Below are 17,874 nucleotides of genomic sequence, written 5' to 3' on the forward strand. Positions count from 1 at the left end.
GCACTAGACGTATACACCTAAATATTCATACTTATTTTTTAAGTTATTGAAATGGTGAAGCCCAAGAGTAGATCCCCTCTTTAAGGTTCTTTTGTTATATGTTTACTTTTCATATATAGAAGTTTCTCAAATTTATTTTTTTAAGTTATTAAGATGTTATTTGTTTATTTTAATTTAGGTCAACAAGTCTTATATGAGCCTTTCATTTCTACTATATTATTGATATACTTGTGATCACTACAAATTAAGAAAATTATATTTTGTAGCCAACATCTATAAACTTTTGCGTGACAATTGACATGTGCTCATTTACATCAAAATTCAATTCTTATTCATGATTCTAGAAATAAACTTCTGCATGTTAGTTGCTACTGTACATCATTCTACATATCTTGTTGTAGTAACTTAATGTACCATGTTTGTCTTGGCCATAGATTTCACATTTTTCCTTTTTACTTTTGTATGATTTCCATAAGGTTTTAGTCAAACATGAAATTATTTTAGTCACATTGGTTCAATCTTTTATCATCATTATCTTGTTTACTCTTATTTGCCATGCTTTATGTTTGAAATTTTTGAATTATTGTATTCTTTTCTTCTTTAGCAATAGTTTTTTCTAATGTCAAATTAGTTCATTATATGAACTCTCTACTAGTTAGCCAAAGTGTTATCATGTCTCTTGCTTTAATCCTAAATGATACAATTACAAGAGTTCAACATTTAAACTCTAGTAATGATGCTGATAAATAAGGTTTAAGTACTAAAACTTCAGAAGCACCATCTAAGAAAATAGTCATATTTATTACATGACATCATTTAAAAAAACAACTATTGAAAGACAAATCGAGGCGGATTCTAACTACTATAATAAGAAGTTTGGTAGGGACTCAAAAAATGGAACCAAACATTTGCATCAGCATTTCAAAAGGTGTTTAAGGCGTAATAAATATGATATAGGGTAACAAATTTTGGGGGACAAGTCAAAATAAGAATGATGAAAAGTTGAAACTCACATACATCACCTTTAATCCAAAAATTTTAAGAGAGAACTTGCTAATATGATTATTTTATATGATTATCTCCTTTCTATGGTCAACCACATTGGATTTAGGAGGAATTCATATAGTCTTTAACGTATTTCTACAGTGGTTTAAAAAAACACAATTAAAGATGCTTTGAAGATTTTTTAGCAAGAAAAAAATAATAATAATTAAGTTGCTGCAAAGGAATTAGAGTAGAGTAGCCATCACAACTAACTTGTGTATCGCTAATAATCAAAAAAAATGTTCATGGCCATCACAACACAAGTCATTGATGTTGATCAGGTTCTACGAAGTTGAATTATAAGGTATGCCTTTTAATATAATAATTCGTTACTAGTATTTTGTATTCTTAAGTAAGTTATGCCATGTTTTATATTTAGTATTGTTGCTTAGATTTTTTTCCTTCTAATTTTATTTATATGACTTATCCACACATAAAAGAGGTTTTATAGATATGTTAATAGAATGTTTTTATATTGGATTATGATATAATGTTGTTTTTAATTGTTGTTGATAATTATATAATAAATGATATAATTTTCAACGATATTATGGAAGAACTATCTTGAGTTACGTTGTATGAAAGATTCTTGCATATGTGGGACTAGTTATGCTTGGAGATACCATTAAGAATTCGTAATAATATTGTGTATTGAAAAATGACCCTAAAAGATAGTAAAAAATTGAAAAAATATCCCAACAATTACAAATCAAAGTAGGAAGAACTCACTTGATTGTAAAAATATATGAAAATCAATATATAAAATATTTCATATTGTTTTGATTTATAAGGATATTTTCTCATTTAAGACAACGTTGTATCACAATATAAATGTTTGCCTAGTGAGTGTGGAAATTGGAAAAAAAATTGTAAGAGGATAAAATTATTTTATAATGTACTAAATTATTATCAAAGATTAAGTATCTCACAACAATTTTATATTTTTTCAAAGTTTGTGAAGTTAGAATAGTATTATTCCTATAGCTTAAATATTTATTTAGGATTATAAGGAAAATGACATTAAAGTTGTTCGAGAAATTTAACAAGTATGGTGTGTAGTTAATGACATTTTGGGTGTAGTATCAGTGTTGGACCCATGATATAATATAAAGTTAATAATATTATTTTCTTATGATATATGAAGATGGTGTAATAGATGTGATTGAGATGACTCATCAATTATGTTATGACTTCATGAGTACCAAATCAAATCCAAGAATAAAGAACTTAGACATAGTAATACAGCTTTAATTAATCTAACTTATACATCTGAAATTATTGATATGAAAATATAAGATCCAATTTCCAATTATGATTTGTTTGTTAGTAAGAGTTAAAGTAATGTGGTTGTGAAGTTAGAATTTGATCATTATTCAGAAGAAAATATATTGCTTAGAACTCAAAGTTTTGATATTTTCGCTTTGTGTAAGTCAAATAAATTCAAGTATCTTACCTTACAAATAATTGCCAAGGAAATGTTAGATATTCCTATTTTAATAGTTATTTTAAAACCTACCTTTTTCATTAGGACAAGGTTAATAAGTTTACATTGTAGTAGACTTCATGTCATGACATTGAAGGCATTTATATGTGCTTAAAATTGGTTGGCATATGAAATTAAAGGTAATGTTATTTAAATTGAAGTTTTATTTATAAAAAAAAAATTGAATGTTCATCAGTTCAACTTTAAAATTTACTTTCTTCTTTTATGTAGATGCTCCTATTGGTGTAGATCCTTGCACTTATAAGACCATCAATAATAATGATTTTGATATAGATGTTGAGGTATATAATTTAAAATGATTATTAATGAACATTATATATAAGTAAAAATAATTTTTTACTTAGTCTCCATATACTTACTCTTGCTTTTTAATTTAAAGTAATTGCATATCACAACAAACATTATCAAATAACTTTGTATCTTAAGTCTCAACAATTCACAAAAAAATAAACCATCTATCTAAATCAAACAATGTTCTATTTCAATCCACAATCCAATTTTCCTAAGATAATTAAAAGGCAATAGTAAATATATAGAGACTAATATAAAATTCAATAATAATCATTTTAAATCATATACCTCATCATTTATATCAAAATCATTACTATTTATAATGTCATAAGTGCAAGAATCTTCATCGAGATATGATGTTAGATTAATTAAAGTTTTATTACCATGTCCAACTTCTTTATCTTTAGATTTGGATTGAAACTCATAAAATAAGTCATAACACAATTGATGAATCCTCTCAATTTCATCAAATGCATTATACCCATATATTATAAGAAAATAAAATTCTATCAATTTTTATCTTATATCTTAGATCCAATATTACTACCAAACCCAAAATGCCATTAATCACACACTAATATTTGTAAAATTTTTCCAACATTTTTAATGCCATTTTCTTTACAATTTCACATGAACATCTAAGCCACGGAGGTAATGCTATTCTGGTTTTGGAAAATTTGGGAAAATATAAATTTATCATGAACTTAGTCCCCAAGAATTATCCAATCGCATTATAAAACAACTTTAACATCTCATAAATTTTCTTTGCCAATTCCTACTCTTCCTCACTTTGTAAACATTTATATTATGGTTCACATTGTCTTAAGTGGGAGAAAAATCCTTATAAATTATAGTAAAATGAAGTATTTTATATGTTGAATTCAATCTAGTTTTACAATCAATAAATAATTTCTTATTATCAATATTTTAATATAAAAAATGATATTATTTGTAATATAATTATCAATAGTAATTGTGGATAATAACTTTCTATCCATATTTTAATATAAAAAACATTCTACTAGCATATCTACAAAAACCTCTTTTGTGTGTGGGCATGACACATAAATAAACCTAAAACAATAGATTACAAGTGAAGAAAAGGTAAGCAACGATAGTAAATATAAAAAATGGCACAACTTACTTAAGCATAATAAATGGTAGTATTGAATTATTATATTAAAAGGCATACATTATAATTCAACTTTATAGAACTTAATCAACACTAATGGAATGTTTTATGATGATCATAATCTCTTTCTTCTAATTATTAGTGGTCCACATGTTAGTTGTAATGGTTACTCTGCTTTCATTCTTTTCTAACAACTTAATTATTTTTTTCTTCTCTTGCCTAAAAACCTTTAGAATATATTTTTTAATTATGTTTTTGAAACTATTGCAATAATAAGTTGAAGACCATATGAATACATCCTAAATCCAGTGTGATTGATCATAAAGAAATGATAGTCATATAAAATAATCATATTAGCAAGTTCTCCCAGTTCTCTTATTGAGATTTTTGGATTAAATGTGGTGTATGTGACTTTAAATTATTCATCCTTCTTATTTTGACTTGTTCCCCAAAATTTGTTGCCTTATATCCGATTGAATATGCATTGGACATATTTGGAAATGCTTATGCAAGTGTTTGGTTTCATTTTTTATTCCCACCAAGCTTCTTATTATACTAGCTACAAATTGACTTAACTTGTCATTCAATAGTTATTTTTTTAAATGATCTAACATAATAAATATGACTATCTTCTTAGATTGTGCCTTTCAATGTTATTCACAAACAATGTCAAACTGAACAAACCGGCCTGATCTAACCCGATTTGGTTGGTTTTTTATCACCACTAGTCAGTTTCGAGTTATGAAGAGGAATAATTTGATAATTCGGTTCGATTTCGGTTTTCATGTGTGAAAATTGAAACTGAACTAAACCAAATCGAGTTAATTAGTTTCTAATTTCCTAGTATTTCCCTAACTAGATAATCCCTATCGTACTTTCTTTTTTCTAATTAGCTACTCATTAAATAATAATAAAACATTAGCTAAATGGGAATTACTTTTGTCTTTAGGATTGTTTTCCTTTTTTGAGTAGGAAATTTTACACCAAATAGTAAACATTAAATATGGCTATGGGGAGAAAAGAGTAAAAAAGAATGGACACATTGGAAACTTAGAGTCTTGGCTTCTTGCATTTTTTGAAAGAGTAAAAGAGATGTTCTACTTTCTAAGTATGCTTTACACCAAATAGAGAAATAGGAGTCCTAGAATTTTGAATCCTGATTTTTCTTTAATTCTTTCAAATTTCAATATTCGTCATTTCTTGCTCCACCTTCTCAAGCACTCTTAAGGCTTCTTTCAAGTTTCATCCACCACCATTACAACTACAAATCTCCCATCTTCTCAACTCTCATTCTCTCAACTTTCAACTTCTCAAGACTCAAGCATCACATTCATAGGTTAGTATTTTCTTTTTTTATTTAATATTTTAAATTTTAATGTATGTTAAAAGTTGATATGTTTTATTTGTGTTTTGTTTAAGCTTTGAAAAAATCTGGTTATTTATGATATATTTTTCACAAAAAAAAAACATCAATTTTGTATTTAAATCCTAAAATATTTAAATATATATTTTGATTTTAATTTAAATATGTATTTTATATTTAAAACTATTAAATGTAGATATTTCAATTTTGCATAAAAACTGAAAAGAAATAAACTTAAATATAAATAGATATTTAATTATTTAGATATAGATATTTTAGTTTTAAATAATAAATATATAAAATATATATTCTAAAATAAATCAGATATATATTTTAGTTTTACAATATGTATATTTCTTATATATATTTATGTTTTAAATGTATTTCCAAAAAATATATTCTCATTGAAATATATTAGAAGTATATATATATATATATATATATATATATATATATATATATATATATATATCAATTTTAATTACATTTTCAAAATATATATTCTAAAACATATTTTTATATATTGTAGTTTTATTTATGTAGGATAAAAAATAATATTATAATTTTTTATTAAAATTAATTAGTTACTTTTTCCTTTATCTGTTTCATTAGAGATCTTCATCTTAAGAAACTAAAATACCACGCACATTTTCACTAAAATGGAGGATAATGTTACACATGTGACACAAAAAATTATGGCACTAGTAACATGTAGAGTCATTTGCAGCAATAGTGCATGCAATATCTCTATAGGATTGATTAAAGGTAAAAGACAATGTATTTTGAGCCTAAAAATGAAGGAGGAGATGATGGTCTCACTACTAATAAAATAAAAGTAGTGACATTTAGTATTGAGGAAGATAGAAAGGAGCTTGCTAAAATGGTTATAATTGATGAATTACCTTTTATGATTATAGAGGGGGAATTAAGAACTACTCTCGAACTTTGCAACCTAAGTTTACAGTCACATCTTGTATCATAGTTTTTAGAGATTGCATGAAAATTTTTCTTGAAGAGAAGATGGAACCACAAAAAGTGATGAAAAATCAACATTTATGTCTTACCATTGATACTTGGTCATCAATCTAGAATTTAAATTATATGTGCTTGATTGCACATTGGATTGATAGTGAATAGAACTTGAACAAAAACCAAATAAACTTTTTGCCAAATTCCTAATCACAAGAGAAAAACAATTGGTAAGATTATTAAGAGTACTTGTTAGAATGGGGTTGATGGTATTTTTACAATTACTGTTGATAATGCAAATTCTAATGATGGTGCAATTAGATATTTAAAAATAACTAGGGATTGAAAATGCACCATCTTAGAACATGAATTCATATATTTAAGATGTTATGCTCATATTGTGAATTTAGTGGTGAAAGATTGATTCGAAGACTTGAGTCTATTCTCAAAATCCAAAATGCAATAAGATGTGTGAGATCATCTCCATCTAGGCTTCAAACTTTCAAAAAATGTTGTAAAAGCGAGAAAATATAAAATAAGAATCTTGTATGCCTTAATGTTGAGACTATGTGGAATTCTACATATTTGATGTTGAAAGTTGCTAAAAAATTTGAAAGAGCTTTTGACTAATTAAGGGATGATGACCCAAAATACCTCTTATATTTTGAATGTGGTGATGAAGATGAAAATGAGGAGAGTGGAGGCGGGAATAGGAGAGGAAAAGGGAGATAGTCTCTTGAGACAATGCCAGATGCTTTGTGAAGTTCTTGAACTCGTGGCATTGAAAACTATGTTGGTTCGTTTGTTTAAAAGGGAGATAGTCTCTTGAGTTCTATAGCAGAGCGCATGAAATGAAATTTTATAAATATTAGGAGAACATTAAAAATCTGAATTTTTTACTATATGTTGTCATTGCTTTGGATCATTGTTACAAATTAAAATATGTGAAGTTTTGTTTTGGTCAAATATATGATAGCTTAAGGGCTAGAGAGACGAACGAGAGAGTAGAGGCAACTCTTAATTGTTTATTTTACCGTTATTATAATCATGAATGTAATTCAAATTCTAATGCTAGACATGAAGCATCAAGTTCAAGTAAACTTCTAATGAAATGGATTTTGATGATAATGAAGAGGATACATGGAGATTCTTAGCATCTCAATTTGCAAATCACTTAGAAAATGAAGAAAGTGTAGAAAACAAATATGAGATTACAAGGTATTTGTTAGAGAATTATGAAAAGCCAAGCAATTCATTTGACATTTTGATTAGGTGGAAAATGAATTCTCAAAAGTATCATATACTTTACCAAATAGCAAGGGATGTCTTGGTCATACCAATTTCTATAGTTTTTTCTAAATTGGCATTCAACACAAGTAAGCATTTATTTGATCTATTTAGGAGTTCACTATCTCCGAAAATGGTGGAGGCTTTAATTTGTGGCCAAGATTGGTTACGGTCCAAATCAATCCCAATTGATGTTTGAGAAGCTATGCATGAAGTGGAAAAATATGAAGAAATCTCATAAGATAATATTTGTGGTCTTGTGAATAAACCTTATTTCTTGATATTATTTATAACATATATAATTTTTTGGGTTACATTCTAATATTTGTTTCTTTGATTTAGAATTCTCAATAACAATGAAACAAGTGTAATTAAGTATTGATGAATGATGTTTTGGTAAGACTTAATCTTTACAAGTGTAATTATTTTTTCTACAATTTAAAATTTCTTTTTCCAAGTAACTTGACAATTTAAAACAAACTTGTCTTGTTTGTTTCTTGACGGTTGAGTTATTGGTAGCATTTTTTCTTCAAACGTGAAGTTACAAAGTCCATTAGGCCACCTAGTTTTCAAATGGCTACCAGAAATTTTGGATTAATGATTAATGAACAACTTTTGTGATCATTACTTTTCACACCTATAACATTTAAAGGGTAATGATGTAATTTACCATTGGGTGAGGCTGGTTTAGGAATTTATATGTAGACCCCATCCCTAGTTCAAGGTAAAAAAAAAATCCTTGAACCCGACCCATCCCCATTTAAGGTCGAGGAAAATTCACCCCGTTCTGGGCACATTGGATAGGGGCCTCAATTTAGTGGGGAAAATTGACATCCCTAGTTTTAAATTGTTGCCATTTATGGAGAAACAACTAATTATTGTCGTTGTTGGGGAGGAAAACAAGTTAAAATCAATAATTTTAGGAAATCAATTGAATTGATCTTAGTTTCTTAAATTGGATTGCATAGAGAACTGCTTAATACCAGATGACCCATTAGTTTAACCAAAAAATCAATGAATTGATCTTAGTTTCTTAAAACAACTCGAGTCTTAAATATATAAAATTTTCAAAATGCAAGTAATAAGATTTAAATTAGACATGTTCATAGACCGGGTAGCCCGACGGGCTATCCCGGCCCGACCTGTTATTAAGTCGAGCTTTGTCATAATTTTAGGCCCATGGACTAGGCCCGACTTTTTTTGGGTCGAGCGGCCTAGGCCCGAGCTCGACTTGATACTATATACTAAATGATAAAAATAATATATATAATAGTGAGATGTTTATTATTTTTGAGTTTTAAAGGTTTTTAATATAAATAAAACACTTTTTATTGAATAAAAAAGAAAAAAAATCTATTTTCAAATTTTTGGTTGGGCTCGGGCCCGGGCCCGAGCTTCGGGCTTTATATGAGGGTCGGGCTCGGGCCTGAGTGTATTCTTTTGATACATATACAAAGCCCAACCCGAACCCAGCCCGACCTGACCAATGAACATGTCTAATTTAAACCCATGACCTTCCTTCATGTATATTGACTTTTTACCATTAATCCCCTTTATTGTTTACGTTCACTTATAAATATTTAATGCATGTACTACTTTAATAAATATGTATTTTAAAGAAGATGGAAGTTATGAGGTTTGATCCCTAGTCAATTGCACTAAAACTTAAAGAACTAACCATCTATCCACCACATTTAGGTGCAATAATACCTTCGCTTTATAGTTAAACCTCTAATCCATGAACCTCTCCCTTTTCTGATTTTATGTTCAATTCGATTCTTTGAATAGTCATTTTGTTTTTAAAACAAATGTCACAAGCGATCACACTCACTTTTGTATGTTGTGGTGGTAGAATAGTGGACTAGATAGGATAATGATTTGGCCAAGGACCTAATGCAACATGCTTGAGATTGTTGGGTCTTGAGAAGCTTAAATGAAAATAGGGAAGAACTTTTAAGTTTTAAAAGTTTTAAAGAAAAGAGTAAAATGGTCTTAAAAATAATGAAAAACATAGTTATAAAGTTTTAAGTATGGGTGTAAATGGATTGAATTTGAATGGAATTATGCAATATCAGAATTCGAATCCGATTAGAAAATTCATTATCCAAATCCGGTTTGAATTCAACCAATTAACTATTTTAGGTAATTAATAAATATATAAAATAAATATTTTATTTATATAAATTATTTATATAATTTAACTATTATATATATAAGCTATATAAAATATTTAAATATTTTATATATTATATAAAAGAATTAAATAATCGGTTGAATTTAGATATTTATCGAGTCAAATCAGGTTAGATCTGAATTCAAATACGATTAACTATTCGGTATGGATAAGGTATCCAAATTCAATCGATTATATATTTAAATTATCCAAATTTGATTTGATTATGTTGAATCTCGAATTTGAAATTAGATTTTTGAATACCGTTGACACCCCTAGTTTTAATATGCAATTTACTGATATACATCTTGCCATGATTTTCCATGCAAAATGACATTCTAAGGGCTTGTTCATTTGCTCTGAAAACCTGACATCTGCAAGTGCAATAATTACATTAAGAAGTATATTGGCATTGATAAACTTTTCTTTTCTCTAAACTCTGAATGCAAAGAATATTGTTCTGAATTCTGAATTCTGAAAATTATCAATTATCTATTTTGACTCCATATATGAGAATTTTTGTTTATCTTTTTTAGAGTATCATTGAAAAATAAAAAATTGTATAATTGAACTTCAAAAAATAAGAAAAAAAAGAATCGGACAACCACTTTTTCTCTTAAAATTTAAAGATTTCTATTAAGATATAAAATTTAAAAGGAACGAACTGGCACCAACTTCTAACTCAATAATCTCAAACACATGTTTCACTTTCGTCGCTGGTTTTAGTGTTTATTCTTGAAAATGCAATTGTTACCTACCTATCAAAAACCAAAGCCGCACATAATTAAGAAATAGCAGAAACATGCTAGATACCCTACACACCTTGCTATTAACTATTACCTATCGGCTAGGAAGAGATAGGTAAGCACATGCGAAGCACGAAGTAGTTGGAATATGTGGAGAGGGAGGGGGAAGGGCTGTTGAACAGTTGGAGTTGGAAGTTGTTAGTGTTGAACGCACGATGACGGCTGCGACAACCACCGCTTCTCTCACGTGCGAACCCAATCTCCCACTCTCAACGACCAAACCGTGGTGGAAGGTAGAGAACCAAACGCTCAGATCTCCCCACGACACACCCTCCCTTCAACCCATCCTCCTTCCTTTCGTGGCATTTCCTCTCACCGCACACACACACACTCTCTCTCTCTCTATTAAACCCATCTCTTCTTCTACCTCTTTACCCAGTTCTATCCCTCAATCTCCGGTCCTCCGCTCTCTCTCTCTCTCTGTCTCGAACCTCTTGCACGTGTCACCATGGTTGCAGGGGCCGAGATAGTGCAGAATGGCTCGCACTCGCAGATCAAAGTCCTTCCATGCAGCATGTGCGAGGAGGATCCTTTGAACTGGGCCAAGGCGGCCAAGGAGCTCCAAGGTTCGCACTATGAAGAAGTGAAGTGCATGATCGATCGATTCAGTCGAACCAACTCAGTCAACTTGCAAGGTCAGAACCTCCAAGTCGCAGACGTCGTCGCCGTCGCTCGTCGCCAAGCCGACGTCGAAGTCCGACTCGACGCCGACACTGCCAAGTTCCGGGTGCAAGAGAGCGCTGCCTGGGTCTCGGCTCAGTCCTGCAAAGGTACCGACACTTATGGCGTCACAACCGGTTTCGGCGCCACCTCGCACCGCCGGACGAACCAAGGGGTTGATCTTCAGCGGGAGCTTATCAGATTCTTAAACGCCGGCGTCATTGCCGGAGACGGAAACGAGCTCCCCGGCGATGTTGCCCGAGCAGCCATGCTTGTACGTACCAACACTCTTCTTCAAGGCTACTCGGGCATCAGATGGGACATACTTAGTACCGTCAAGGACCTCCTCAACGCTGGCCTGACACCGTTACTCCCCCTCCGCGGCACAATCACAGCCTCCGGCGACCTCGTCCCGTTGTCCTACATTGCAGGAGTAATCACCGGGCGTCCCAACTCCAAGGTCCGTACATGCACAGGCGATCTGATCTCCGGAGCGGAAGCTCTCCGGCGCGTGGGATTGGAGAAGCCATTCGAGTTACAACCAAAGGAGGGGTTAGCCATAGTCAACGGAACGGCAGTGGGAGCAGCGCTGGGGGCTATCGTGTGTTACGACGCTAACGTCCTGGCGGTGGCGTCTGAGATCTCATCGGCGATGTTCTGCGAAGTGATGCTGGGGAAGCCGGAGTTCACGGATCCGTTGACTCACCGGCTGAAGCACCATCCGGGTCAGATGGAGGCGGCGGCAATGATGGAGTACGTTCTCGCCGGAAGCGGCTTGATTAAGAATGCGGCAAAGCTTCACGAATACAATCCCTTGCAGAAGCCGAAACAAGACCGATATGCTCTTCGTACTTCTCCCCAGTGGCTGGGCCCACAGGTATGATTACTCTATACTTAAGCTCTCGATCGGACGGTTGAAAGAGGTCGGCTGTCGATCGATACATGCACATGGTGCACGTAATGTGTAGGTTGTAGCAACGTTTTCAAACCTTCGTTGACCCGGACGGTCGGACCGTTCGGCCCGGGAACCGTCCAGGCAACCGGTTCTGTTTTATTCAAAACCCGGAATTTGGTAAAAAACAGTTGAAAAAGTCAATAAACCGTTGACATGGGCGGTCGACCCGTCAATCTATTCAATGGTTTTTTACCATTTTTTTATTTTTTAATTATTTTTAATTTTGTTGATAGAACAAATCATCTGTTCGAACCGGATGGTCGGACCGTTAACCTAGAAACCAATGCCTAGAACGGTTCCATTTTCCGAGTCATTTTTAAAAACGTTGGGTTGTAGTTATATCAGACAATCAGATGATGAGCGTGACCATAAATGAAAGAGGGGCCCACTCAGGGTTATGAAAAGTTGGCGAGATCAATGTTTAAAAAACTGATTCGAAACTGTTCTACCACCGATTTCTAGGTCGATGGTTTGAACGAATATTCTGTTTTGATAAAAAATTTTAAAAATTAAAAATTAATTAAAATAAAAAACGAAAGAAAAAACCATTAAATGAATCAATGATTTAATCGCCCGAATCAATGAGTAATTCACCAATTCAAAGGATTTTGAACAAATACCATGTTTGAGGTAAAATGGAATCGGATGCTTAGATGATTTTCGGTCTGAATGATCTAACCATCTGGATCAACAGCGGCTCGAAAACATTGGGCGAGATGGTTAAGGTTAATACATATTTATTACATTAATACATACAATCAAAGTCCATCTATTTAATTTAACTTGAAAAGTTATATAATAAATAAGAGCTAAAATTCGGATAATTTGCTCGTGGCTAATCAAATCAACTGCACTTATTATCCATGTGGTGGCAGTTGAATAATTGACTTATTATCCATAATTAAAATCTCTTAAACAAATTAAAATTCTTTTAAAAAACAAAAATTAGTATAAGAAATGAAAATATTAGATAGAAAATAATAAAAAACGTTTATAATAGTGAAAATTGTAGAAAATAAAAAGAATAATAATAAAAATTCACTCCTCTCTAGACTTGAAGCATGAAGAAAATTGTTATATTCTTTTAGTATTAATCACTACTTGACACCCTTACGGGTCATTACTTTTTAGGTGAACAATACAACATTATATTAATATCTCTTTTCTTTGATAATAGTGGGGATTCAAAGTCCCACCATCGGTGGGACAACTTATCCATCGCACCCAATGTTTTCGAACCGTTGTTGATTCGGATGGTTGGATTGTTAAACCTAGGAATCGTTCAAGTAATTAGTTCTATTTTATTCCAAATTCAATCCCAAACCAAAAATCGTTGAATTTGTTAATAATTTATTGACCCAAGTGGTCGAACCATTGACTCGTTTGACCCGTTCAATGATTTATGGCTGTTTTTTATTTTAGTTTATTTAATTTTTTATCAAAACGAGCTATTTGTTCAAACTGTTGACCCAAAAACCAGTGGCCAAATCAATTCTAGTTCTAAGTCGATTTCGGCTGGTGATGAAAAATGTTATATAAGCTAATTGGATTAGAGTTGTCCAAGAATTTGGAAAGTCCAATATGATTTCAAATCCAATCTCTCTTTACGAGTTACAACCCTAAATTGAGTGTTAGATATTGATAATTGAATTGGACTTAGATGGCAAGGTGACTCCTATCCAAATCAGCCCTAACTAGGGATGGATTTGAATCGAGCCAAGCCAAATACTTGGCTATTCGAGCTCGACTCGCTGAAATTGTGTTAGGTTCGAGCTCGATTCAAACTAGAGACTTGAGCTCGAGCTCGACTCGGTTCAAAGCTTGCAAGTACGAGCTCGACTTGGCTCAAGCTTGACTACAAGCCAAGTTTTTTTCTAAGCAATAAAAATTATAAATATAAAAAGTATATTATTTAACATACAAAAAATTAAGAATTATAAAAATTATTTATTATTATACATATAAAAATAAATATACACATATAAAAATGTTTTCATTTTACATGCAAAAAATAAGAATAATAAAAAATATTTTCTATTATACATAAAAATAAAAATATTATATATTACTATATAAATAATAAAAATTATTATATATATTTATATGTATATGTATGCAGATAATAAAAAATATTTATTTATCAGAATAGGCTAGATTAGATTAGCGAGCCTCACGAGCCGAGCTTCACTGGGCTCGAGCTCAGCTCGATTAGCAAACAAGCCTATATATCAGGCTCGAATTCGGCTCAAAGCTTGGTTTAAACCGAGCTAAGCCGAACTCAAATAGCTCGTGAGAAGCTCAGCTCGTGGTCGCCCCTAACCTAAACCCTAGGTTTAGAGTATGGTTTTGAAAATTAAACCGGAAATGGAACCACTTTAACCATTGGGTCAAATGGTTTGACCATCTGGTCAGAACCCTGGTCGGATGGTTTTGGGGTCTAAAGATGAATCCGGAGCCATGTCCCTTCTCAAGTCAAATGGTCCGACCATCCATTCCGGTCCGATTTTCAAAAGCATGGTTTAGAGTTTGTAACAAGAGATATAGTGGGTCAGAGGTTACCGATGGGACAAGCCGGGCAAGGAAAGGTCAATCTGTTTGCAACGGGTTGGTGGGTAGGGTAGGGTCAAATATTGTGAACCAAAGTAACATTGATTACGTTGGATGCAGATCGAGGTGATTAGAATGGCCACCCACATGATTCAACGTGAAATAAACTCGGTGAATGACAACCCGGTTATTGATGTGGGCCGAGACAAAGCCCTCCACGGTGGCAACTTCCAGGGGACCCCAGTCGGTGTAGCGATGGACAATCTACGTCTAGCCGTGGCGGCGATCGGAAAGCTGATGTTCGCGCAATTCTCTGAGCTAGTGAACGACTACTACAACGGAGGCCTGCCTTCCAACCTCAGCGGCGGACCCGACCCCAGCCTGGACTACGGATTCAAGGGTGCTGAGATTGCCATGGCATCATACACGTCAGAGCTTCAGTATTTGGCAAACCCAGTCACAACCCATGTACAGAGTGCCGAGCAACACAACCAGGATGTTAACTCTCTCGGCTTGGTATCCGCCCGGAAGTCGGCGGAGGCTATCCACATCCTCAAGTTGATGACTGCAACCTACCTGGCCGCGCTCTGCCAAGCCATTGATCTCCGTCATCTTGAGGAGAATCTCCGCCAGACCGTCAAATCCGTTGTTGCACAGGTGTGTATTCCAGTCAGCCACTGACATAGCTACACTAACAGTTATTTTTATTTGACTTTTCTTTTTTAAGAGTATATACAATTTAATTCATTAAAATATGGGCCGCTGTTTCTGGGGTTCAACAACCTTGGGCCTAGTTTTTCTTTTTTTGTTCAGGTCCAGCATAGGCCCACAAATTTATGGCCGCGCCTGGGCCTAATACTCCTGGCCCAACCTAGCCCATGTTATAAAATATTTATATATGATTTTTTATATTGCATTATATAGTCTTATATATATATATATAATCTGTGATATGATATGCATAATTTATATTTTATATATTTGATGTATTTATAGATATAAACACGGGCCCGCAGCTTACTGTTTCAAGGCCTAGAACCCACACTGGGCTGGTCTGGGGCCCAGCTATAGCCTTAACCAAAGGTACAAAGCCTGGCTATGATCACCCCTGGCTTTTTCTAAATCAATTGGGTTGGTCTAAAGTTCAAAATATCGATATAGCCGATATGCATTGTATCGAGGCATTTTCTATGAGACCAAATCAGTCCCCCCACAACATCCCACATCATATTTCCATTTGGAAACATTTCTTGATGATAATCTTAGAAATGATGATGTCATCATCGGGAGATGCTTTTAATACACAGCAGAGATGTGTTGTGGGGAGCAATATTGTGGGGGTCTGATTTGAACTCCTCCTCTATACGCCTCTATAGGGGATGTATCAGGTCAGGCCATGGTTCAGAGGGTAGTCAGGACTTAAACCAACCCTTTTGAAAAAAAATAAATAAAACGCAAAAAAAAGCACTGATACAGGTTGATACACCCTTAACGGCGTATCGACATGTATTGATATTTAGAACCTTGGGTTGGTCTAATGAGTAAGATATGGAAAAATCTATGTTGTCAAGAAGAGAATTCTAAAAGAGCTTTGACCAATTAACACCACCATACCGCATGATTAATTACCAATTCTTTGGTTGATTGGTTGCAAGCTTTTCTACTATGTCTTTCTAGTATCATAGTTGAAATCTTGCAATTTTTCAATTTTTTTTTTCCTTTTCGTGGCAAGGTCCATACCCAGTTTGGATCTCTTAGTGACAAATCCTTCCCATATCCCCTACCCATAAAACACCACCCCTGTGTATTGAGAATAATCTCCCCATTAATGACAAGGGAGATATTCCCAATATTGTCGTGTGGGTAAAATTGTGGGAACAATTTGTGGGTATGAGATCCAAGCGCGTCCCATGCAAAACACTCACAAAATTGTGGTATGATTTTTTTGAGAAAAAAAGTGCAGCCGCTCAATTCAATTAATTTCTCATGTACCATACCAAACGCCAACTAATTGGGCTTATATTATTATATGTATCTTAGCAACTAAAACTCATTGATATTCCATGGCACAGGTAGCAAAGAAGACCCTAAGCACAGGACCCAACGGTGAGCCGCTCCCTGGCCGATTTGTTGAGAAAGACCTGCTCCAAGTAGTGGAGAGCGAACCAGTATTTACCTATGTGGACGACCCTTGCCGTGCCGACTACCCTCTCATGCAGAAGCTCCGCCATGTCCTCGTTGAACACTCACTACAGAGCTCGCATACAGAGGCGGATGCTAAGCAGGAGCTGTCGCCCAAATCTGGTGTCTTCGGACGGATAAAGATGTTCGAATCCGAGCTCAAAGCGCAGCTCAATGCCCAAGTTAAAATTGCGCGTGCCAAATATGATAACGGAACCCCACAGGTTCCCAACAGGATCGCCGATTGCCGGTCGTACCCGGTCTACAAGTTTGTCCGTACAGAGCTTGGTACTCAGCTGCTTAGTGGCACCAGAAAAGTGTCTCCTGGGGAACAAATCGAGGCCGTCCATGCGGCTATCTGCGATGGCAAACTGGCTGCTCCATTGATGGAGTGCTTGAATGGATGGCCCCAGAGGCCTGGGCCATTTTAATTTGCTTTACTTTGGTGTTGCCTTCTTGTGTTTTACTTTTTCTTTCTCCTCCTCTACGGTTTGTAGGAAGAGGCGATTCCAAATAAATTATAGATGTGTGAAAATATAAGCCTTTTCAAGTTGCTTTAATGATTTTGCTCATAACTCAAATGGCCAGCTACACATTTTGTACAGAGAGGAGGAACCTATGTGGAAGACTAGATTGGATTATTCATTCTTGCCACGTGGCAGCATCTTATGTTTGTTTAATTGTTTAAGAAAATTATTTAATTTGTTGTTGTATACAATAAAGCAAGTGTTTTGAGGGTGCAATTCGTGTCCTGCCTACGGCCTACCCAACTGGGACCAAACCCAATTTAATGCGGTTAAATATTTTCAACCCATTATTGACACGATATGTTGGACCAATGGCCTGTCCACAATAAAAATTTGGGTCAACTTCCAACTAAGGATGGCAATTTTTACTTGTACCTATCCATCTACCCTTATTGATAGAAGGCATTAACCCGTATAGATATGGGTATAGTACGG

At 33.7% G+C, this 17,874-nt stretch overlaps 1 protein-coding gene across 1 annotated transcript; it reads left to right on the plus strand.

The window, feature by feature from the left end:
• Positions 1 to 10,942: 10,942 nt before the first annotated feature.
• On the plus strand, positions 10,943 to 17,472 carry LOC148855627 (phenylalanine ammonia-lyase-like). The gene is made up of 3 exons (XM_088986737.1): positions 10,943 to 12,106; positions 14,852 to 15,388; positions 16,804 to 17,472. Exons 1-3 carry the CDS (start codon positions 11,018 to 11,020, stop codon positions 17,341 to 17,343), a joined length of 2,166 nt encoding a protein of 721 aa, XP_088842863.1. The 5' UTR covers positions 10,943 to 11,017; the 3' UTR covers positions 17,344 to 17,472.
• The last annotated feature ends 402 nt before the right edge of the window (positions 17,473 to 17,874 follow it).

The sequence above is a fragment of the Nelumbo lutea genome, chromosome 4 (assembly GCF_056320005.1).
Source record: "Nelumbo lutea isolate HS-2025 chromosome 4, American lotus-T2T, whole genome shotgun sequence".
In the NCBI taxonomy this organism is placed as follows: domain Eukaryota; kingdom Viridiplantae; phylum Streptophyta; class Magnoliopsida; order Proteales; family Nelumbonaceae; genus Nelumbo; species Nelumbo lutea.